Source organism: Oratosquilla oratoria, chromosome 41 (genome assembly GCF_046742065.1).
Source record: "Oratosquilla oratoria isolate Oo_2021 chromosome 41, ASM4674206v1, whole genome shotgun sequence".
NCBI lineage: Eukaryota > Metazoa > Arthropoda > Malacostraca > Stomatopoda > Squillidae > Oratosquilla > Oratosquilla oratoria.
Genome location: NC_134817.1, coordinates 8,557,557 through 8,582,485, shown reverse-complemented (window position 1 = coordinate 8,582,485; position 24,929 = coordinate 8,557,557). Strand labels below are relative to the sequence as shown.

Here is a 24,929-nt window from a genome sequence, read left to right as displayed (position 1 = left end):
TTATAATCTGGAAGGTAAAACCATGAATTTAGATATATTAGCAGTTTTCATGGCATGTTAACAACTTTTATATGTATTCTGTGGTGTATTTAGCATGAAATAGTTTGTGAGTACTAGTGGCAACATCCATTTTCTTTGGGGGTTGCATTGAAGGAGTGTGTCACTTTGAGTTCCGTTGTCCAAAGGAGAGGTTGCAGTTTTGTTGGTTTCTGGAGCTCCAGTCATTGTAAGTTGTCATTGTTGTAATTTCACATTGAGGAAGAACAGTGGATGTGTAAGATATCCTTGATTACAACAGTATATTGACAAGGTGAGTTGAACTGAACAGTATATTCTTGGGTTTGTGGGGTTGTTCTTTCTGATAGAATAGCACACTTTATGATAGCACTGTTCCTTATACCCCAAACCAACCTATCTTTTTATCCTTATCCCTTTGGGGCTGCATCTCTTTGTGAAAGTAGGGTTGGTGTGTCTTCTTGCATCTGGGTGGCATCAACCTTGGTGGGGAATTGTATTCTCTTTCAGGGTCTTCCTTTCCTCGATGGTGGAAAAACCTCTTGCCAACAGGATAAAGCATCACAAAACAGGTGCTGAAATGAAGGGACTACCAGGAAGAACAGTCATGGTAGCAATAGAAATGGGTAAATGAAGTATTGAAACCGACATCCACAATACTGACAACAAATGGCTAATAAATGTCTAACTGGTAGACAGTGCAGAGTGAACCAAAACAATCAAATATGTGAGACTAAAAGATGGTTAATTGGAGTTACCTTTGGAGTAATAGTTTCACCTACATTATTCAACTTCTTTGCAAGTGATCTCCGCACAACAGATTCTGAACATAACACTGAAGTGCTCAGAAGTGCTCACCAATCTAGAAGACCAGACAATAGTAACCTAACACAGCAACTAAAGAATAGCAGCTCAAAACACCCAAACTTACTTAGAAAAACTAGAAAATGCCTTAGAAAAAATAAAATTGAAGTCACCCCTCAAAAATAAACTCCAGATATCCATGAATCAAAGAAATAATTTACCATAAAATTGAATGGGCAAACTCATTCATTGGAAAAGAACCCAAAAATCTTAGGCCTCAGTTTTGATATATGCTTACATCATTATGATTGAGAATCCTTTATCTTAAATTCCTACATAAAATATCCTAAAACCTCTGAAATCTGAAAGATATTTTCCACAAATGAAAAATTGCAGAAAGTGTTTCAAAATCAAACTATAACCCATGCTGCTGTATAGGATAAAAGGATGATGATGATGATGTTTTAATGTCACAAACTCCTCTCTATCGGGAGGCTAAGATGGTGCCCCACAAATGATGGAAGAAATAATCAAAATAATCACATTAAACTGTACACTTAGGTAAACAAACCAGAGCTGTTGGAAGAATCACCCTAATACTGGTAATTTACTTATTTATCAAAACCACAACATAATATTTTTGCACACCTGAAATTTGTTATTATTAAATCAAGATTATCATAACTCATAAAAGATATTATGTTAACTTTATAAATTTTAGTGAACAGAAATGTAAGCTAGAGGATATTGAAGAAATGCTGAACATTGACAATGATGCACCTATTGTGCACTTCTTGAGTGTTTGGGAAATTGCTGAAATGAGAAGGAATTCAGATAAGAATTAAGAAAGTAATGAGGATATAGTAAATACAGGTGAAAAAATTCCCATAGGCAATAGGGTGAAAATGTGTGATCAGTTAATAGCCCTTAAACAACATGCCTTTTCAGTGAACATAAGATTATGGGAGTTTGCTCAGTTTCAGAGACATTGCTTTGACAAAAACTTTTGTTAATGAGACAAAACTCATTTAATGAAGTCTTTAAATATGTGGCCTATTGTAGTGCTTCATGAGCACCATCACTTGAGAATCCCATTTCTGACCCATCATTGGAAGACTGCCTGCAATCTGATGACATTAGTGAAATTATGTAAGATAACTGCAATGCCATTTGTAATCTTTCTTTACTCATATTACGCAGTTATTTACTAGTGTATTTGTTACTCTATAAATAAACTGAAATGTATTTGTAGCCTTCATTTGTCCCACTAATTGTAAGTATTTATTCACCTATTTTTTATGCTGAATCTGAAATCCAAAATCTAAAGTGCCGCTGTCTCCAAGGATTTCAGATAAAGGATTGTGTACTTCAGTAAATACAGGTTTTGGTCAGCAAAATTAAATTATAATCACAGTTTACATGCAATTCTTAAAAACTTTGGGGGCCAGTTCTTTAGCTGTTGCTGGTAACCTTAGAACCATGGGCCTCCTTCAAGAGATCTGGGGTAACAGATTGATTGATTGGAGAAAGCATATGGCAGTTGATAGAAAGGCATCATGGAATGAATTGTTTATGTATGGAAAAGGTGGAAGTCAGCTGAGATCAGTCAAAATCTTTTTACACTTGTAGTAGAGCTTGTGTGAGGGCCAGAAATGAGTGTCTTGATGTTTAGGTGGAGCTGCATCAGGGTTGCGTAAAGTCACCATGGTTGTTCAATGTGTATATGGATGGGATGGTGAGGAAAGTGAATTTCAGGGTGCTAGGCAAGGCTTTGTAGTTAGTGAGAATGGATAGTGAGGGAGTACGTATGAGAAATAAATTGATGCAGCCTGAAGGGATTTCTCCCCATCTTCTCATTTTCTGCATGAGGGGACATAGAGGGGCGGGGGTCGCCGAATTAATGAAGCGGCCTTGCTGTGGATGTGCTGTGTCTTGTGACACTGCTTCTGACCCAGGGCAGTGAACAAGATGCAGGGATGACCCATCATCCAGGAGGTGCCAAGATGAGAGGGAGGGGAGAGAGTGGAGGGGAGGGGAGTATGTAGGGGATGGAATGGGTGGGAGTGGTTTCTATGCCTTTGTTTTTTGGCTACCCCCTTGTGTACAGGGGAAAAAGCCTTTGGTATATGTATGTATGTATGAGAGTGGATGGAAGTGGGAATTGAGCCAGTTGTTGCTTGAGGATGACACTTACTTGTAGCTGAGTCAGAGGGTACGCTAAAGCTGTTGGTGGCAGGGTTTGGGAGGATGTGTGAAAGTGAAAAGGTGAGAGTAAATCTGGACAAAAAATAAGGTGATGAGATGAACAATAGGTGTTGGTAGTGATGGGCTGGAGGTGAGGTTAAAGGGTGAAAGGATGGAAGAAGTGTAGTATTTAAGATTGCATATGGCAGAGAATGGAGAAGTGGAAGTGGACGTGAATGATAGTTTTGAGGAAGCAAGTAAATATCTTTAGGGAGAATTAAAAATGTTATGAAAAATAGGAAGCTGGGGATGAATACTAAAAGAAGACTATATAAAGGAGTGATTGTGCCCAGTATACTGTATGAAGCAGAGACTTGAAATTTGAAGAAGACAGAAAGGTAAAGCCTAAATGTGTTTGAGAAGTGTCATAGGGATTACAAGGATGTATTAAGTGAGAAATGTGAAGATGAGGCAGAGAACAAGGATGGAAAGAGAACTGATGGATAATTACTCAGTTATATTATACAGGATGGGAGCTTTGCTCGTGGTTGATCAAAGTGTTGAGATGGTTTGGGAATAAAGAAAGTATGAGTAAGGAAAGACTAAAAATTTTTGGAAAGCAAAAGTGGATGGAAGGAACTTCTAGGGATGCCCAAGAATGAAGTGGATGGATGGAGTAGGTACTGGATGCAAGAGGAATTTTTGTTTGGTGGTTGTGGAGGAAGAGAATAGATTATTTGTATGTGATATAGGTATTTGGGTATTGTTTTGACGTTTCTTGGCATGTGTGGGTGTTCTGCTATGTAGTATAGTAAGTGTATTATGTTTGTAGAGGTTGTGTAACCTGGGTTGGTTGTCCTACTTTTCATTTCAGCCTCATTTTCTAACTAGTGAGTTTTCTTAATGATATTTTGTGGACTTTAGAAGAAAAAACACAAAATCAGCCATTTTTTATGTCAACAGAGTAAACAAATTAATTGTTGATTACATGCTTCTTTTGTTTTAAAAAACATTAAGAATTGTCACAATTTTTCTCCCAGACTTCCCAAAATTGTAACCATCAATGTTATGGTCAAAGAATGATCTCAGAACCCTGTTGCTCTCCTTTGTGTACTCAGAAATTAAAATGTGTGCCTGTAAGGTAATTTAGAACCAATTAATTTAGTGTATTTACCTAGTTGTATTTAACTAGTTGTATTTTATGGGGAATCTTGCATATAGTGATATTGTGTAGATTTAGTAGATCCCAAGTATTCCTGTAGTATTTTGCATATGATGCTTATGTTGTATTAGTTGTAATTAATTTTCCAATAGTATATTTAGCTAAATTAAGTAGATTTGGTCCAATTATTTTTTATTATTTCAATTTTCTGCTCTTGAGACTGTTTCCCTCAATGTTGAGTTTTACATTCATTCACCACTTCATCATTCACCACAGTGTACCTTGCAGATGGTGGGCGAGTATGTGTCCTGGAATCAGGAGGACCTTCCAAGTTGCTCGCCCTTCTACAGCGTGCAGGATCATGTGGTGATGGACCCGATGAACGCCAACTAAGACTTGTGGCCACAGGCTTCCTTCTGAATTTGCTCAATTCATATGACTCAGTACAGGTAAGAAATGTTGGATTTGTTGTGACCAATTAATGGGCTGTGAATAGGAAATATATTTTTAAAATAATGTGTATACTCTCTCACAAATAATGTGTATTTACTTAATTGTACAGGTAGCTGTCAATTTATGACCACTGTAATTATGACCACATTGTTTGAGTTATTATCATGCAGTATAGACTTTTATAGAAAAAAAATTGAATGAGTTTTGATGGTGCTGTGTAGTGTCACTCACAAAAAGAAACATTTTCTGTCACTGCCCACAACCGCACTCATGAGGTTCACTGAATCTGTCTTACAGTAGCTATGGTCCCATGTGTAGCTCGCATTTGCATCCACTAGGTATTTTCTACTTCTAACACCTGAAATGTTGTCAAAGAGGAAGATTGGTGCTTCTGCTTATAGACCAACCAAGAAAGAGAGAGAGGCTGAAAATGAAGGTCATCAGGCAATTTGAAAGAGGTAAAAAAGTTAACACCATGGCATTGCAGGACCTGCAGCTCTCTCACTTGACAGTCCCCACCATCCTGAAGGGAAGTTGTAAAAGGATCAGCACCAATGAAGTTAATGATACTCATCAAACAGTGACATGGGCCCATTCACAAAATGGAGAAATTACTGGTGTTGTGGACTGAAGACCAAATTCGGAAATGCATGCCCCTAACCTTGATAACCATCCAGTCTAAGATTTGGAGTCAGTTTCAGATTTTGTAGGAGTGAGCTAGTGAAGACTACTCAGGTGCTTTCCAAGCAAATCCAGGATGGTTTATAAACCACTTCAGTATGAGTCAAGTTCTTGTGTGCAGCATTGGCTGCCATATGTACAATGCATCACACTACTTGCATTATAAAGTATGAAGTTACTGCTGTATTACTTGTTCTCTTTTACTCTGAGTAATAATAAACACAGTTCTCAGAATCCGGGGGTAACTCATGTGCGACTACAAAAAAAATATATAATCAAGATGCTGACACTGGCATCCTCTTGTACCCATTCATGCCTCGTGATGCCTAAATAGGTGCTGTTGTACTGAAGCGGCTAATAGGGAGGATTAGGGTTTCATTTTATCTCCGTCATAATGTACAGCCTGCAAGACTGCTGCTTGATTGTGGCAATTTGCCTAATGTTGGGCGCTGAGAGAGGAGCAACTTGAGGTGCGGAAAGAGAGTCGGCTGCTGAGCCTAGTGTCCATGTGTTGGGCAGCTGGGAGAGGCGGAGAGGCTCCAAGACAATGATTGCTGCTCCAGGGAGATGGAGAATGAATGTATTCAGCGAGGACTGATCCTGGCCAGCCAAAGCACATGTACTGAGCAGCTGTTACTATCTTTTCTCATGCTTGCTGCTGGTTCCACATTGATTCATGTCTGTGATACTCAGTCAGACAGGGCTCAGCACATCTGATCACCATCAATTTAAGCTGGTAAAAGGATATATTTGTTGTCTGCTGGTCACCGTATACAGCAGTGCATGAAGACACAGTTATACACAATTTCTTATGTATACATGGGGGAGAGGCACAGCTGGTAGTCTGTACAGTGAGGTCTAGATATGATGTGTCAGATCAGGTGTTTGTGTTTGATGTGCAGTCTTTCTAGATGTCTCTTGTGTAGTTTGTGTTTGTGTTGATTGAGTGGACAGATGTTGGCAGCTAGGTGTAGAGACTTAGAGGTTCTGAAGTTGCTTCATCATGAACCCATGATGAATTGAACTTGGGCATTCTGAACGTTCTGATGTTCAGTAGTTCTGACATGTTCTGTTGGCCCTTATGTACCAGCAAGCAAGGCTCAAGGCGACCTGGCCAGCTCTCATCCTGCATGCTGATTGGCTGCTGCCATCAGTACTCTGACCTGTGACTCACGGTCGCTACTTTCAGGAAACCTTTGAAATTTGCCATATATAATGTATATACAACAAAAAAGATAACACTTCGTAATGTAAACAAACTAAAATGGATATTGGTCTTTTGTTTGTTATCATGAGAGATGTTGGAGATGAAAAATAATTATTTTCCCCTCCCTGACTCTCCCAAAGTTAGAAACAACAACGTTATGCCTCATAGTGGCCCTGAATAATGCTGCTACCCCCGTCCGCCTTTAAAAGGCTAAGTCTGAGCATTGGTCTTGGTTGTTGATTGTTGGTTGTCGCTTGTGTATGTATTGTTTAGTCTGATGTGTTGTGTTCAATTCCTTTGGTGATTGGTGTAGGATTTGTTTATTCAACAAGATGTTGGATTAGGATTTATTCATTTCAGTTGGGTATTGCGGTATCATTAGGAGATTTAGGAGGCTTACATATAGTTTAGCATAATTGTGTGTGGTCAGCACTGGGATGGGATAGATTTCGGCTTTTTCATTTATTGTTGAAGCTGTGATGGATTTTATGGATGGGAGAGAGAAATTTATGTTTGTGCAAAGGGAGATAGTTTGTTGGCATTTCTGGGGTGGGGAGTTTACTGGTGTGGTATGGTTGATGTACTCCATTATGTCTTTTATGGTTTCTATTGGGAAGTTGTTTCTTTTCTTGGAGTGGAAGAATTGTAAGTCTTGGGTTGGGTAAAGGGAGGGGAGGAATAGGTTTGTGGATGAGAGTTGTAGTGAACTGGTATTTTCCTAATTGTAATATACAGGAAAGGAGCAGTGCTCGTTATGTCCGATCTTGTATTCTCCAGTTAATCATGCCTAGCCACAAATGCATATACAGTACTACCCCTCATTAACGGATGTTAATTAGCTGTGTTTACTGTGTTTGCACTATGTTTTTGGCATTTTTGGTTCTGTTGTTTAGTGCTGTGCACTCACTATGCCACCCAAAAACCACTCCAAATCAACGGATTATTCACATCAACGGACACCGTTACCCCCCATTTAGTCCGTTAATGAGAGGTAGTACTGTACATTTACAACTTAGGCTGCATATTCAATTCCCAAGTATCATATTTAGATTTGAACTCATGTATCATTCCAGCTTAGGCTGTATCACCTAAACTATTCCTGGTATCAATGCATCTATATGGAAAACAATTTTTTCCACATCTTTTAGAATGTAGTCTTCCTTAATTTGTTCTCATAACCTCTTAAAGCTCTCCTGTCTTTAATCAAGAGATCTGTTCTGTCGTGGTTGTCAATCCCCTTCAGTGACCTAAGTACTGTTATCATATCACCTCTTTCTCTTCAATCTGTCAAATTTGGCAGATCCAGTGTTTTTAGTCTCTCCTTGGAACCAGTTTGGTTGCTACCCATTGTATGCTCTCAATCTTACTTATATCCTTGACTCTTTGTGGGGACCATATCCAGTGGCATAGTGTACCAAAATGCTGCCTGAGGCGGGAGTCATATTGCTGTCCACTGGCTATCATTGCTTGATTACTTAGGTAATATCTACCACCTATCTATACTGTATTACACCTTGATAATGATTTCCACCTGTTCCCAGTTTGTCTTCATTGGTATAGAGTACCTATCAGAACAGGACTGAAAATAATTTTGATATGAATAAGTAAGGTGATCACAAACAGATGTGTAGGTATATGTTGTATCAGAAATGGTGTAAGAATTGGAATGGGTGAGCATCTGAAAGTTAAGATATTTTTATGCTATGGCTGAAATTTTAGTTTAGGTAATGATTACACAGAAATTTTAACTTAATATGATAAAGTGCCTTCATTCATTCACATTACTGAAAATCTTTTATTTTTGTTTTTACTCAGGTGTAAAACTTTATGTAATATATACTTTTTGTAATATATACATGAAAAGACCTTCAGTAGTTAATTTCAGTATCTATGCTTTTGGTAGTCGGAAGACTTGGTTTTTTAACAAGAGAGACACGTGGTCTGAATCTGCTCAGTAGGGTGAGCATTGGTTTATTTATTGATCAAATCAGCATTGGTTACACTCGTTCTTTCACCAGAACCCAATTTTGTTCTCTTTAGCAGAAATGTCATGACATATCAATGATATTCTTTCTTAGGATTCATTATTTGACAGAATCATGTAGTCAAACTTTATCATGTCAAATATACAGAACCAGTCCATGGATGCAGCCCTTGTAGATGTGCTCTGCCAGTACTTGGAAAGTTATGCCGAGGACGAGGACATTCCCACTCATGTATTGCTCTCCCTTTCCTGCATGGCAGACACGGGTGCGTACACAGCATTCTTAAGTGCTTGTAATTATTTTCTCTATGAAGATTGACACATACGGGATTTTATATTTATGTGTACCTTCATGTCTTACTTTCTTAACCATTTCTAATAACAATCCAATTTTCATTGATTTATGTTTCCCGTTTTCCTTTCTCTTAGTTTGCTTTTGATGTATTCTATTCCTTTGTTGTATTTTCAACATAATAACAGTGATTTTTCAATCTTTCCAAGGCACTGCCCCTCATGTATGTAAAGTTTGTAACATTTTGTTTCGTGTTCATGAAACCTTACATTATCTGATTTTAGTAACTGCATTGGGACCAACGATGGGTACCTGCATGCGGTGGTCCTGCGAGATGGACAGCGAAGCTGCTCATTTTCAAAACCTGTCAGTCCCCTTACCTTCATCAGGAGGTACAGCCCTGAGACGTGGTCTCTAGAATCGGCCCATGATCTGTTAACCATGGCTGTACATTTTACACATTTTTTTTACACTTTTTACACTTTTTCACACATTGGGAGCTGACAACAGGTGATTGTTCTGATACAACACAAACAGTAGTCCAAAGTTTCTTCCCAGAGAGATCTGTGGGAGGTGCTGTGGCTGTGTGTTTTCCACTTAGTGAAACTCAAGGCAACAATTGATTGAGTAACTGCATAATAGTTGCTAGGTATGCATTAGTTCTCCTGCCGCTGAAAGTGACTTTTGAATTTTATTTTGCCAGCTGCTTGGTGTCTTAATTTTTCTGAGTGAAACCAATAGTTAAAAGGTTAATCAACAAATGACTCATTTTTATTTTACAGAACTGAGATGATGTCTATGGTGCCCTGGCAGTTACATCTCCAGGGATACAATAAATACTTATGAATATCTTATTGTAGGTGTGTTTGCAATAACACACATTACAAGTAACAAGCCCTTGGTATATGTATGTATATATATGGAAAAATATTTCTTCGCATATAAATGACATGGATGAAGGTGTGGAATGTTATATGAACTTCTTTGCAGATGATGCAAAAATACTAAGGAAAGTAAATACAGAGGAAGATTGTGAATCACTACAGAAAGACCTAGATAAAATCTGGAAATGGAGTCAAAAGTGGGAAGTGAACTTTAACATTAAGAAATGTAGTATAATGGAGTTTGGAAAAAGTAAAAATAGAATATCGAGGAATTACAAAATTGGTGAAGAAGAAGTAAAAAAAAGTGAGATTGGAAAGGGACCTAGGAGTAATTATCAGCAAAGACATGTCACCAGACAAACATATCAATAAAATAGTTGGAGAAACCTTCAGCTTACTTAGGTTGATGAAAGAGGTTTTTGACTATTTGGATGAGGAAATGGTCAAGAAAATATTAGTTACACTGATAAGACCAAAATTGGAGTATGCTGCGACACTATGGACACCCAGTACTTAAAAGAATATAATGAAATTAGAAAGAATACAAAGAGCAACAACAAAGATGGCATCAACACTCTTAATTGACATACAAACAAAGATTGTCCAAATTGGAACTACCAACTCTGGAACAAAGAAGAGAAAGAGGAGATCTACTGACTATTTATAGAATCATGAAAGGAATGGAAGTCCTAGATAGAGATGATTTATTAAAGTGGGACAAGAGAAAAACAAGAGGACATGAAAAGAAACTCAAAAAGGATAATTATAGAAGAGATCTGAAAAAGAATAGCTTCCCACACAGAGTGGTGGATATCTGGAATAAATTAGATAAGGCAACAGTGTGTGCAAATACTATTCAAGAATTTAAGAACAAACTTGATGCTGAAAGATATAAAGACAGGTCACTACGAGCATAGCTCCCTTCCCGTATAATACAACTAGATAAATACAACTAGGTAAATACATCCTTAGGACAAATATATATACATATACCAAAGGCATTTTCCCCTTTACAAGGGAGGTAGCCAAGAAACAAAAGCATAAAATCCACTCCCACCCATTCCATCCCCACATACTCCACCCTCATCCACCACAACAACCTTCAAATCATACAAAACAAAGCCCTAAAAACAATTACAGGCTGCACAAATACAACACCTACAGACCATTTACACCATGAAACAAAAGTCCTCAAAGTCAAGGACCACCTCGACATGAGAGGCACACAAACACTTGCTGCAGCCACCACAAACACATCACACCCGCTACACTACATAGCAGAACACCCACACACACCAAGAAACATTAAAACTACACCCAAAGACCTTTATTACGCACAGATACTCTCTTCTCTTCCTCCACAACCACCAAATACCAGCCTCCGGAAACATATTCATAATCATATCACTCACCGCTCCATTAACACACTGAAAGACAACACCCTGCTGCATGCCAGACCCCCTGATATCCACCCTTCTGAATCCTCTCTCCCACGAAAGGACAGAGTCCACTTGGCCAGACTGCGATGCGGTCACCACCCAGCACTTCTAAGCTACCAGAAGAGGCTGGACGACCGTGTTGTGAACAGCTGCCCAGGATGTAACACTTCACCCCATACCATACAACACATAATGGAAGACTGCATTATACACAATCATGCATGCAAACAACACAACATACACTCTATAAAGGATTTGTGGGAAAACCCAGTTTCGGCTGTGGCCTTCCTTGGGGAGACGGGACTGCTTGGACAGACAGTCTAGGGAACGACAACAACAACAACAACAACCCCCTCCCTCCCTCTTATCTTGGCTTCTGGATGATGGATCATCCCTGCCTCTTGCCCACTGCCCTGGGTCAGGAGCAATGTTGCAAGACACAGCACATCCACAGCAAGGCTGCTTCATTAAATCTGTGACCCCTCTCTCCATCCCCACATGCAGAAATGGAGAAGATGGGGAGAAATCCCTTCAGGCTGTGTCAGTTTATTTCTCACATATACTCCCTCACAGCCTTTGACACATGGGTTGATCTCTCTACTAGATGTGTTGCCACACTTGCCTCTATGTCAGCTTCTAGACGAGGTTCAGTGTTCAGAGTGATGACATCTTTATCGGTTCGATGTATTAGGAGCTTGAAGTCCTGTGCAACTTCCTCATCTATGTAACTGTTATCACTGCAGGAATCGACAAGTGCCGTTAACTTCTGCCCATTGATTGTTGTTGAGGTGGCTGCTTGATGAAGGTTCTGAGGGAAAGTGGTGCCAGCAATAGTAGCAAGGACCGATAGCTGTGAGGAGCCAAAAATAGTAGCTGTAGTGGTCTTGCCTGCAGATGCCGACATCTTGACATACACACACACGAGCAAAATGGCCATGCTTGCCACACTTATTACAGGTAGAATTTTGAACTGGGCAAATAGTATGCCTATGATGTGGTCCTCCACAGAAATAACATCTACTCTTCATGGATAGAGTGGCTGCCAATATCTGATCTTCAGTAGCTATCACACAACCCTCAGATATAGGTTTACTCTTCACAGCATCATCCCATGGTATCTGTGCATGATCAGGGGTCACCACAGTGGCTGTGTGTGCAAACTGAGGAGTTATAGGACTGTAATAGCTGGCATTGTGCTGAGCTAGGTCTAAAGAATATGCCTGGCCATAAATGGCCTGTAAATCTAAAGTGTTATTTTCTAAGAGGCATTGGCAAATCCAAGGTGAGTTAGACCATTAATAAAGGCATCTCTAATTAACTCCTCCCTATACTGCTCTGCACTAACTGCTTTCAGGTTACAATCTTTACCTAACTTACGTAGTTCTCTCAAAAACTCGTCTAAAGATTCACCAGACTTCTGCTGATGAGTTGCAAGTAAGTACCTAGCGAATATATCATTAGGTATCTTTGCATATAACTCTTGCAAAACAGAAACTGCAGAATTGTAATTGGTACACAGTTCACAAAAGTTCTTAGCTTGTTCAGTGCATTTCCTCCACACTCTTGGATGAAGTTGGAAAATGTCTTGTGCCAATGTTTCCATCATTCCCATAGTAGGGGAGCTGGGGTCCAAATCCAGATGGGTTGGGTTCAGTAATTCCTCCATTGTCGAGTTGAATAAGTTGATGTAACCATAAGAGACTTGGCTGCTGCTCCCAAGGTTTATTCAACTCAAACACAAATAGACCTGAAAACACATTACAGGTTGTAACTTATATAGTATAACATATAGAGTATAAGTAAACCTTTTATCAGACATACAAGCCAGAAAATCCCACAGTTTTACATAATACATAATTTGTATGTTATACCAAACATATAGAACCCTTCATATGGGTAGACACAAACACAATACATAAGACATGGTGTATAATATCTGCACAGCAGTTGAATAAGCAGAGGAAAGAAATTAATTTACATAGCATGTTATAACCATTGCGCCAACCGGTCCCAAACAAACTATGACAACATATCCATACAGTCTCATCAAGTTACAGAATATGACATGCAGCCAAACAAATAGTTCAGAGTATGAAAAGTCCAATGACAAATTAATATAATAACACAGAGTAAGCACTACAAGGAAACTTAGAATAGCATGTGCTAATGTTGATGGTTTACTATCAGCTAGGTGGAGATAAATGACTACTTAAGGATAAATGAGCCTGATATGGTGTGTCTAATGGAGACTAAACCCCCCCAAAATTTTGATATACAGTTGGGAAACAACAGATACACTTCCTGGAGAAGAGACAGAGAAGATAAAAATGGTGGAGGAGGAGTAATGTTTGTGGTGAGAAGGGACACAAAGGTGGAAGAAGCAAATCTGAGTGAAGGCAGGGCTGAAGCAATTAACCTAAAGATCAGCACTAAAGGACAAGATAAAAGAGACTTCATGGTGGCATTTGTTCCCCCCAAGACAAGAGTTTGGGATGAAACTGAATATCAAGAAATATTATAAAACAACATATAGTCCTTATTGGAAATTTTAATTGTGGCAATGTCAACTGGGAGGAGTAGAAGCGAGCAGCAAAGCAGATTCCTGGGGAAATACAGTGTTGAGTACAACAATGGAGAACACAATGACCCGGTGGGTTAAGGAAATGGCCTGGGTAAGAGGAGATGACACTCCAACAAGATTAGATCTATTACTAGCCAAAGAGCCAGACACCATCAGCTCCTTGAACTACCTTTGTCCAGTAGGAAAAAATGACCATGTTATAATTGAATTTCAGCTGGAGGATGAAGAAATAGAGCCAAGGAATGAATCACACAGGCAAGGGAGACTCAATTTTAGGAAAACTGATTACTTAGAGTTGAAAAAATTCTTTGAAGAAACGAACTGGGAGGAATTCATGAATACCACAGGAACAACGAGGAAATGGGAAATCTCTCCTGACATTTACAACCTAGGAGTGAACAAACATGTGCCAAAGACTAGAGAAGGGAAGAAGCAAAAAATAGGATTGGTTATAAAAAAGTGTGAGATTGTGAAAAAGGCCAGGGATGGCATTGGGAAAATGGAGAAATAAAAGAAGCAGGTACTAGTTATTTCTTATAACGAAAAATCAGTCACTTGTTCTTGATATCTCTTGCATGGCTCCCAGGTAATCTGCAGCAGCCATTGGATTGGCCTATAAATCACTCAAGGAAGAAATATTGTCTTGTCTGCCTTTGACCATGGTGGGGCAGTGTAAGTTTTTTTTTTTTTTTTCTCTCTCTCTTAAGTGGCAGTTGCTGATAAGTCTATTAAAAAAACACCATGTGAGGATGGAACCTTTATTTGATGTTTCACTTACATACATTCACTGCAAGTATGTTCATTAGATGAAGGGGTGATTGTGCCAATGACACTGTATTGGGGTGGAGACTTGGAGTGTAAGAGAGGGAGAAAGGAGAAGTTTAAATGTTTGAAATGAAGTGTCTAAGAAGTATGGTAGGGGTTATAAAGTTGGATTGAGTGAGAAATGAGGAGGAGAGCTGGGGTGGAAAAGGGCTGATGAAAGAGTATTAGGATGGTTTGGACATGGAAAGAATTAATAAAGAAAGATGATTAAAAGAGGTGTAGAAGGCAGAGGTGGATGGAATGAACTTGAAGGGATGAATGAGGATGAGATGGATGGATGGGGTGAAAGGTGCATTGGGTAAAAGGGGAATGTCTGTTGAGCAAAGAAGGGAGAAGGCAGGAGGTAAGGGTGAGTGGAGAATGGCTGTGTGTGGATGATACTTTGATGCAGCATGAAGGGATTTTCTCCCCATTTTGTCTCCTCTATGTTGAATGAGGAAAGGATGCTGCGGTGGGGGATGGGGGAAGTTGTGTGTGAATGACATTTTGATGCAGCCAAAAGAAATTTCTCTCCATCTCTTTTCTGCATGAAGGAGCAGATAGGGAGGATCAACGATTAAGTGAAGGGGGCTTACTGTGGATTTACAGTGACTTCCTGCATTTGCCTCTGACCGGGGCATTGGGCAGGAAACAAGTATGACCATTTGTGAGGAGCTAAGATGAGAAGGAAACAATTGTGGTGGCTACCTCCCTTATTAGGGGGAAGAAACCCTTGGTATTTAGATAGACAGATGTTCAGTAGTTCTTAATATATGAATGAATTTTTTATTTTTCCCCAGGCATTTACTTATGGACCATAGGTTGACTGAGAAGCTGTTTCTTTTCATGAATTATCATCGTTTTAGGTGGATCATCAGAAAGCTCTCTTTGGCTTTACAGAAAATGGACGGAGCCTTGTGGTAGCTCGTGACATTTCACCACAGCTGGTGAAAGTGCTTAATGTGAATGAGTCAGCTGAAGTCACCGAGACCTGTTTAGAACTCATCTCCAACTTGGCAGAACCAGGTAGGAAACTTTATTAACTCAGAGTTGATGTAATGACAGACATTGTTCTAGAGGCACATACCACACAGAACATGTAATTGTGCACTTCTCAGTATAATACAAAAAGCAGTACAAAATATCTTCTCTAATCCATGGGCTAATCTAGGGGTCATTGCCAGGATCTTAGGGTAGTTGTACTAATTTGCAACAACCAGACAAATTGAGACAACTGTCAACTTGTGTCAACAAAGTAAATATTCTGACAACTATGTTTTTTCAAATAAAATGGCACTGCTGGTGTCTAATACTTCATTTTGATTCAATTCCTGCTCATTTATCTGATTGTTGTATTGCTAATTTTCCAATATTGACATTTTGCGTCAACTGAGCCAGAGTTATTGTCGACAATATGTACTTTCTGTGTGTGGTTAGGCACACAAATTCAAATTCAAATTATGTTTATTGTGCCTTGTAAATATTCATTTACATTGGTTTTTGTTATAATAAACATATAATTTGGTAAACTAATACAACAAAAACCAGAAACTGATGCCAACACTAATATCATCAAATAGCTGATAAAAATGTGTTAGCATCACATGCGAAGTAATAAAACTTAATTAACTCCTGCTTTTTCCTGGGGGAGGACCCCCAGACCTCATCAGCCTTTAGCTGACAAAGCCCTGTCATGCAGTAGTATCCAATTGAAAAAACTAGTTTATCAGAATATTTTACACAGTTTTTGATGTACCATTGCCAACTTGGCTCACACGCTATCAGTTAACACAAAAAGCAGTGGTGAAAATTGGGCATTTAGCTATAACAAGGTAAATGAGCTGGAATTGAATCAGAATAAAGTTCTGGACACCTGCAGTAGTATTCTATTCTGAAAAAACCTAGTTGTCCTTCCAAAACAAGTAAAAATTTCATTGGATGTTCTGATAACCACCCCACATTGAAACAGTACCAACACAGAAATGGCCTGGCAATACACTAAATTTCCTAGATACAGCCACCATGTAGAAGATGCAGAACATTTTATACTCCTCTGTCCTACACTTACTCCACATAGTATTGCAAAATCTCATCACAGAGTGGCTTATGGGCTGAACTGGTGGCCACGGCCATTTTCCTTGGGTCTGCAGTTCTCCCACAAGAGATAACTGGGGCAACAAATTGATTGGTTGTATGAAATTTAGTTCTGTAGATTATTACCAGATGACTATATTTTCCTGTTTAAAAGTGAAATACTTAATTTTGTTGTCTAGCAGAATCGGTGAAGACACAGCTTGCAGCTGGAGGTGTGTGCGAAGCAGTTGTTTCTGTTATCCGTCGCCATAGAGATCATCCCAGTGCCGAGCTTTCCCCGCCTATAGTCAAAACTGCTACAGATCTTATTGTCCTCATCCTAGTTGGAGGTATTGGCAATCAAGAGCTTAGACTTATTGCTGTGGTTGTTTAAGTTCCCCCGGTTGTAGTGGGGGAGAGAAGAATGTTGCCACTTTGTTCCTATGCATGTTGTAGTAGGTGACTAAATGAGATCGAGTGAGGGGACTAGGGATCTTTTGGTCTATATTTTTTCTTCTGTGAAAAATCAAGGCTTAAGAGGGACTGGGAATACCTCAACCAGAAAATTAGTTATTGGGTCATTGAATGTACACGATAATGATGAATGCAGAAGGGAGAAGATTGGTAGTACTATATATATATATATATGAGAAGATAGATGGCTATGTTAGTATTGAGCGAAACAAAACTGAAAGGGAAACATAAGCTTAGATATATGGTGGGTAAGGTGTGTTGGAGTGACAAGAGAGAAGGAAAGAATGATGCTGTTGGTAAGTGGTGAAGTAGTCGATTGTGTAGTGGAATACAGAGAAGTGTCATAAAGGATATTGTGGGATAAGGTGAGATTGGTATAGGAGATGGGAGTTTTATGAGTGTATTTGGCCCAAGTAGTAGGGAAAATGAGGAGGAGGATTTTTTTTTTTTTTTTTTTTTTTTAGATTAGTGTGTAGAGTGTTTTAGGAGAAATGTAAATGGAGTTGTGCTAAGGCTCTTAATGCTTGAGTAAGAAATGGAGGAGTAGGGTAGGTAGGGTGGCAGGAACAACTGATAGCAGAGAGAAGATATCGGAGATGTATATTGGAAGGGAAATGGTGATAAAGAACATAGAGTTTAAGAAAAATAGGTGTTCATAGACTAGGGTGGTTGGGAGGGTAGTTGAGAGGGTATGAATGGACTATGTAGTGGTGCCCAAAAGGAGGATTGGAAAAGTTCTGGATGTAAATGTGTTAAGGGGAGAGGGCAGTGGATAATCATTATCTGGTGGAAAGGAAGTTGAAAGTGGAGGTTTAGTGGAGAAAGGAGAAAAGTGAGGAAAGCAGAAAAGCACTTAAGTTGATCAGGTTGATTGAAAAAAGAGAATGGGAAAGAATACCAAAGGAAGCTGAGAGGGGTTTAGGATGTAGTAAATGATAAAGTAGAGAAAGGAATAAAGGAAGAATGGATATTTTTTAAGGAGGAAATACTTAAGTGTGCACAGTATATGGGATGAGGAAGATTAGAGGGAACATAGAGAGAGGTATGAAATGGTGGGATGAATACATGAGGACAGTGGTGGCAGAGAAAAGCATATGAAGAATAGATGTGAAAATAGAAAATTGGAAGCATATGAAAATTACTGAATAAAGAGGGTTGAAGCAAATTGTAAGGTGATTGAGTCCAAGAGGGGAGTAGGTGCCAGGTGGAATACATGTTTGATGGCAAATTTTTAAACTAATAAGAATATGTATTGAAAAAGAGGTGGAAAAAATAAGAGGGGAAGTGGGTTAGGTAGAGAGATGTTTAGAGGTGCAGATGGACAGATGCTAATGGAAGTGAAGGTGGTAAAGGGAAGATAGGGAGGCTATGTAAAAGTAGGAGACGCCAAGAAAATGAATGTGATTATAGAGGAGAATGATAGGGCTATAGGAAAAGAGGAGATGCAAAGAGGATTGAAAGTGATGAAATAGTTTGGGGCAAACCAGCTCTGGCTGTTGGGCCATGGTGTTGAAGACGCTGTGTTTTACAACACTGTCTGTAACCTGAGTAATGTGGCAGGGGGCAGGGATAACCATTCATTCATGAATTATTAGTATGGGATGGACAGTGAATGGGTTTTAGATGTGGGTATAGGATGGATTTGTATATATATATATATATATATATATATATATATATATATATATATATATATATATATATATATATACATATATATATATATATATATGAAAGTATGTATGTATGTTTTGATTCAAGTGCTTTGATACAATTGACTATATATGTATATGCAAAAGGTATTCATCAAGTACACAGAACTAGTTTGGTTATTGCTGTCAGTGATTGAATAGTGATATTGAGTATGCATTTGATTTTAGGGTCATTTATTACTTATGCCTTTTGTAAATGTCATAGAAACTAATGAGGACATGTAGAATTTCCTTATTATCTGCTCAGTAGCTTTTGCTTGGTTCTCACCCTACCAACAAACCAGATAAGAGCATGGGCATCATATATGGGGGTGGTTCAGGTTCCGTCTACCAGGAACTTGTCAGTTGGCTTGGTAGTGAAAATGATGATCTTCAGATTGCTGGTGCCCTGGCCATGGGCAACTTTGCCAGGAGTGGTAAGTAATGTTACTATTGTTGGTACATTGTGACAAGTTGATGAAGGTGGAAAAAGAAGTCACGGGTCTAGTTCCGAGTTCCTGAGTTTATTCCTGACTGGTTTCGCTCCTCTGAAGAAGCATAGAGCGAAACCGGTCAGGAATAAACTCAGGAACTCGGAACTAGACCCGTGACTTCTTTTTCCACCTTCATCAATGTTACTATTGTTCATTTGTTTCAGAATCTCATACAGTAGAAATTTAATTGAATATATTTGAAAGTGCTGACAATATGTGCTCTTCAACTCACTTTATTATGTAGTACAGTAGATTTTATCTCATGATCTGTATGATGAACTGTTGTGTAAGATTGTAAAATGTTTATTCCACTATGAAATAAGTTTTGCTTTTGTACTGCATTGTAGACTACAGTGAGCTTCAAATAATTGATTAATTTTTAGCAGTAATATGATTTAATGAATTTTATTAATGTGTTATTGTTTTCTTGAATATTGTAGATGCACACTGCATCCAGATGGTCCAAGGGGGTATTGCAGAGAAACTCCTAACTCTCTTGTCATCACATAACACTGGGGATGGAGATATTCGTCTCCAGCATGCCTTGCTGGCTGCATTAAGGAATCTCAGTATTGCTAAAGAGAACAAAGGTACCCTCATTTCCCAGGGAGTATTAGATGTCTTACTTCCAATGGCCAAGCAGGTGGAGACCTTCCCTGTTGTGTTCAAGTTGTTGGCCACTCTCCGTATGGTCATTGATGGACAGTCAGAAGCAGCTATAAAGGTAAGTTTGTTAGGCTGAGTTATACCTTTGAATATTGGAGCTTTCTTCCAGTTGACCCAAAGTGTCAGGTATTAACCAGGATAAAAATCTGAAGTGTAATGATACTCCTCAGAGAGTTAAGGCTATATTATGGGTGAGTGAAAATAGAGAAGGTTTTGGTATAAATGCAATGTGTTTTCTAATGATGTCATATTCATAAAATCATTGCTCGAGTAGTGTTGTAGTGGAAACACTCCCAAAATTGAACTTGATGCTGAATGAAAAACAACTAGAATTAGAATCCATGCTTCATTGCTTATAACTTGAACACTGTGGCAGAGGATAGGGATGACACTTCATTTGAAATGTGCTGAGATGGGAGGGTTGTAATTTGGATATTAATTTTGTATGTATTAAGTGGGTGTGTGCTTTGATTCAGCCGATCTATTCTATCTATATATCAAGGTTTTTTTTTTCCCCTTATAACGGAGGTAGCCAAGTCAAAAGGCACACACCCACTCCCACCCATTCCACTCCCATCCACCACCCTTGTTTCCTTCTCACCTTAACTTCTTGTGGATGAAGGGTCATCCCTGTATCCTGCCCACTGCCTGGGGTCAGAAGCAATGCAGTAAGACACAGTACATCAACAGCAAGGTGGTTTCACTTAATCAGCAATTAACCTCTTCACCCCGGGGCACATCGCATGTCTGGCAGCATTAGCTGCCCGATGTGCGATGTTGCGTCATAATAATCGCATTATGAAAAATAAAGTCAGTGCTCAATCGTTCGTTCTCTTTCACCCGTGTATTTTGATAACCATAGAAAATATGATGAAGCCAGTTTAGAGAGAATGAAGGTTACGTAGGTACGACTACAATAAATATAATCAAGATGGCGACGTCGGCATCATCGAGTACCCACTTGCTCCTCGTGCCGCCTACGTAGGCGTCACCGTATGGAAGTGGTTAAGTGAAGCTGTTGAGTCAATTACCTCCCTTATTAGGGGAGAGGATCTTTGGTATATGTGTGTATGTAGAGCCACACATCATTTGTCCTTGTTAAGAGTTAAAACCTCTACTCTTAATGGAATAATGATACTTTTGTATTTTTGCTGTCCCTCGTTTATTCTGTCCCCTGTATGAAAGGACTCCGTACCCAATAATGAGTAGGAGCAAGTCAAGAAAAAAAATCTAGAGACTGAAACAGCAGTGCAGTGTGATCATCATACACATTCCAGAACAAGTTTTAAACCCAAAACTCAAGAGAATAGGATGATGACCCCAAGAAGTATAAAAAAAAAAAAGACAGGTACTACCCTTCCCTTTTCCAACAAAGAAGTAAGAAATACAAAAAAGAAATTTAAAATCTCACATGCAGAAGGACCAGTAACTACCTAATTGTAAATTTAATATACTGGAAAGGAACTGTGCTTATGAGGCCGTTTCCAACTCTCCAATTGATCATACCTAGCTTCAAATTCATGTATAGTTCCAATTTGGTCTATATCCTCATTTTTCAATTATTATATTTAGATTTGAATTCGTGTTTTGTTCCAGCTAGGGCTATATCTCTTTGTAAGCTATTCCAAGTATTTATTCATCTGTATGGAAAATTGTATTTCATCACATCCTGTAGACATGTCTTCTTTTTTAATTTGTTCTCGTGACCTCATAAATCTCTCCTATCCCTAATCAAGAGATCTTTTCTGACAATGTAGTCTGCCCCATTTAGTGACCAGAATGCTGTAATTGTATCACCTGTTCCTGTTTGATCTTTCAATGTTGGCAGACCCAGTGCTTTAACCTGCTCAATATGAGTCAAAATTTTTACATGCATCATCAGATGCCTTATGATGATGCGTCACAATACAGTGAGACCTCTCATTAACGAACGTTAATTAGCTGTGTTTGTGGTGTTTTCGCTGTGTTTTCGGCATTTTTGGTGCTGTTGTTTAGTGCGTGCAATCACTATGCCACCCAAAAACCACTCCAAATCAACGGATTATTCACATCAACAGACACCGTTACCCCTCTTTTAGTCCGTTAATGAGAGGTAGTACTGTACTCACATTTTAAAATATAAAGTCGCTGCTGTATTACTCATTCTCTTTCACTCTGAGTACAGACACTCCTCTACTTACGTTCATTCGTTTTACGTTTTTTCGATTTTACGTTTGAACTGACTTGTAAAAAAAAAATTGTAAAAAAAAAGATTTGAGTGAATTTTTTAGTTTAGCGCGCTCTCCGTAGTTCAAACGATACTTACGCATGACGCTGCGTCCATTGTTTACATGGCACAAACCACAGACTGAACGTGCCTTGCCTCCTCCTCCTCCTCCCCCTCCTCCTCCTTCTCCACCATCTCAATTTATGTTGCTTGAATTTAATTTATTTGAAATTAATGTTATCATTTTACAATGTTATGTGTATAATTAATGATTTAGGGGTGTTTTATAAGATACGGTAATAGAATTTACGGATGTATGGTACAGTAACAACTTACGTTCATTTTCAACTTACGTTCAGCCGTTCGGAACGTAACTAAAACGTAAGTTGAGGAGCGTCTGTACTAATAAACACAGAAAACATGATCAAGCCAGTTCACAGGATTCGAGGGTTGCTAAGCTACAACTACAAAATAAATATAACTGAGACGCCAACGCCAGGGTCCTTGTGTACCCACTCGCACCTCATAGGCATCATTGTATAGAAGAGGTCAAATCTCTCCTTGGGCTGGAAACCAGTTTGGTTGCTGTCCATTGTATTCTCTCAGTTTTGCTTATGTCCTTCATTCCGAGTGTGGACTATACCACTGATGCATATACTAGTCTTGGATAAGGGTTTCTATGAGTTTTTTCTTTTTTCATCGTATCTTCATCCATATAGTGAAAAGCAATTTTAATCTTCTGCAGCAGTTCATTAATCTTTCCCACATTCCTGCTGATAGGTTGATAGGTGATAGGCTGTCTTTTATCAACACCCCCGAATCTTTCTCTTTTTTTTTTTGCTCTTATAATGAATTTTCATCCCAAGGAATAGTTCAAAGATATATCTTCACCACAGTCCTGCTGATACACTTCTCAGGTGATAGGTTGTCTTTTATCAACACTCCCTTATACACACATTAAATTTTGCTAGCCAGTTCACTATAATTGTACCTCCCTTCTTCAGACACTGTACATGGCACCCATCCAACCCAGGTGCCTTACCTGTTTTCATCATTTTCAAAGCTTCTTGTACCTAATCTTTTCTTATATCTCATCCATTTTCCTCTCCCATGTGGAGAGCCTCCTTGTCTTCCCCCTTATCACCTTCACTCCCATGTGCAACTGATACTGCAGTCAATATCCCAGTACAGGGAATTTCAGTACCAAAAATGCAAAGTTCTGGAAATGGGCAATAACTTAAAAAGACCATCTTTGAACTATTCCTTGGGATGTAAACTCATTATAAAAGCAAAAAAAGTTTTGTCTGGGAGTGTTGATAAAAGACAACCTATCACCTGACAGATAAGGTTGGATAGAGTGAGAAATGAGGAGGTGAGGAGAGCAGGGATGGAAAAGGAGATTTTAGATAGGGCTGATAAAAAGTATTGGGATGGTTTGGACACATGAAAAGAATGAGTGAAGAAATAATAGCAAAAGAAATGTGGAAGGCAGAGGTTGATGTAGTGAACTTGAGGGGATGACTGAAGATGAGATGGATGGATGAGTTGAAATGGGCTTTGAGCAAAAGGTGAATGTCTGTAAAGCAAGAAAGAGAGAAGGCAAGAGATAGGGGTGAATGGGATATGGTTGTGTATGGATGATATTTTGATGCAGCTCAAAGGGATGGATTTTTCTCCATCTCTTTTTTATATGTCTGTTGAGCAAGAAAGGGATGGGTGGAGTGAGGAGTGGTTGTGTGTGGATGGTATTTTAACACAGTCTGAAGGTATTTCTCACCATTTCTGTTTTTGACACAAGGGGACAGAGGGGGGGGGTCATTGTGTAAGTGAAGTGGCCTTGCTGTGGATGTGCTGTGTCTTGCTGCATTGCTTCTGACCTGGTCATTGGGCAGGAGACAGGGATGACCTGTCATCCATTAGGAGCTAAGATGAGAGGGAGGAAAGGGTGGTGGATGGGAATGAAATGGATGGGAGTGGGTGCATGCCTTTGACTGCGCTGCCTTCCTGATAAGGGAGGAGAAGCTTTTGGTATATAGATAGATTGATTGCACAGTAGAATGCAGCCAATGCTTTAGGGACTGTTTTGGGATGCCCCTGTAGACTAGAGCCACACATAATTTTGTTCATGTTAGAATAGAATCTCTACTCCTAACGGAATAATGCTACTTTCGCACTATGACTATCCCTCCGTTATGCTGTTTCCTTGTAAAACTGTCCTGTACCACTTCTTTGAGTATGCTTTTTCTTTTCACCTCTGGTCCATGTGGTAGGGGGAGGAAAAAATTCTGCCACCATGTTTCCCATGCGAGTCGTAACAGGCAACAAAGTGGGACAGAGGGATGGGACTAGGTTTCCTGCTCTCTGCAGAATTATCCTACCAGAAGTCAAGGCAGTATTAGAGGTAAGATAAATAGGATATAGATATTTTTTCTTAATTTTTTCTCTTTGCCTACACCGTGTTGTGAAGCAAAAAACAAAATGTCATCATTTTGGGGAACAACTGTAGGTTTTTTCCATGTCACCAAATTGCAGAAGATAAAGGGGGTTAGGCATAAATGTGTTACCTTCCTGGACAGAAAATATTAAGGGTATAGAATAGAAAGAAGTTGAAGTGTTATGAAAACCAAGTGAATATTGGGCCTGTTCTGGAGAACAGGGACAAGCATTTCCATACAAGTTGCACCTCTCGGTGGAGGTGGAAGGTGTTGTAAGCAGCTCTTTGCATTGGTTGGGAAGGTTAACCCTCTCAAGGGCCTCTGTATCTTTGTGGGTCTGTCCTCCTTCCATTTTATGTATTACCACTTCAAGGTGCAGCCAGTTGACAACTTTGACTTC

At 39.1% G+C, this 24,929-nt stretch overlaps 1 protein-coding gene across 3 annotated transcripts in view; it reads left to right on the top strand.

Moving 5' to 3' along the window:
- The window catches only part of vimar (visceral mesodermal armadillo-repeats), a 61,140-nt gene that overhangs the window by 24,659 nt on the left and 11,552 nt on the right, over positions 1-24,929 (top strand). The window contains exons 5-10 of one of the 3 annotated variants that reach the window (XM_076177941.1): positions 4,454-4,614; positions 8,639-8,756; positions 15,391-15,516; positions 16,764-16,913; positions 19,034-19,165; positions 19,663-19,946. In XM_076177941.1, the coding sequence (XP_076034056.1) occupies positions 4,454-4,614; positions 8,639-8,756; positions 15,391-15,516; positions 16,764-16,913; positions 19,034-19,165; positions 19,663-19,946 (971 nt within the window). Of the gene's footprint in view, positions 1-4,441; positions 4,615-8,638; positions 8,757-15,390; positions 15,517-16,763; positions 16,914-19,033; positions 19,166-19,662; positions 19,947-24,929 lie in introns of all 3 variants that reach the window. The other 2 variants (XM_076177940.1, XM_076177939.1) reach the window with 2 other exon arrangements.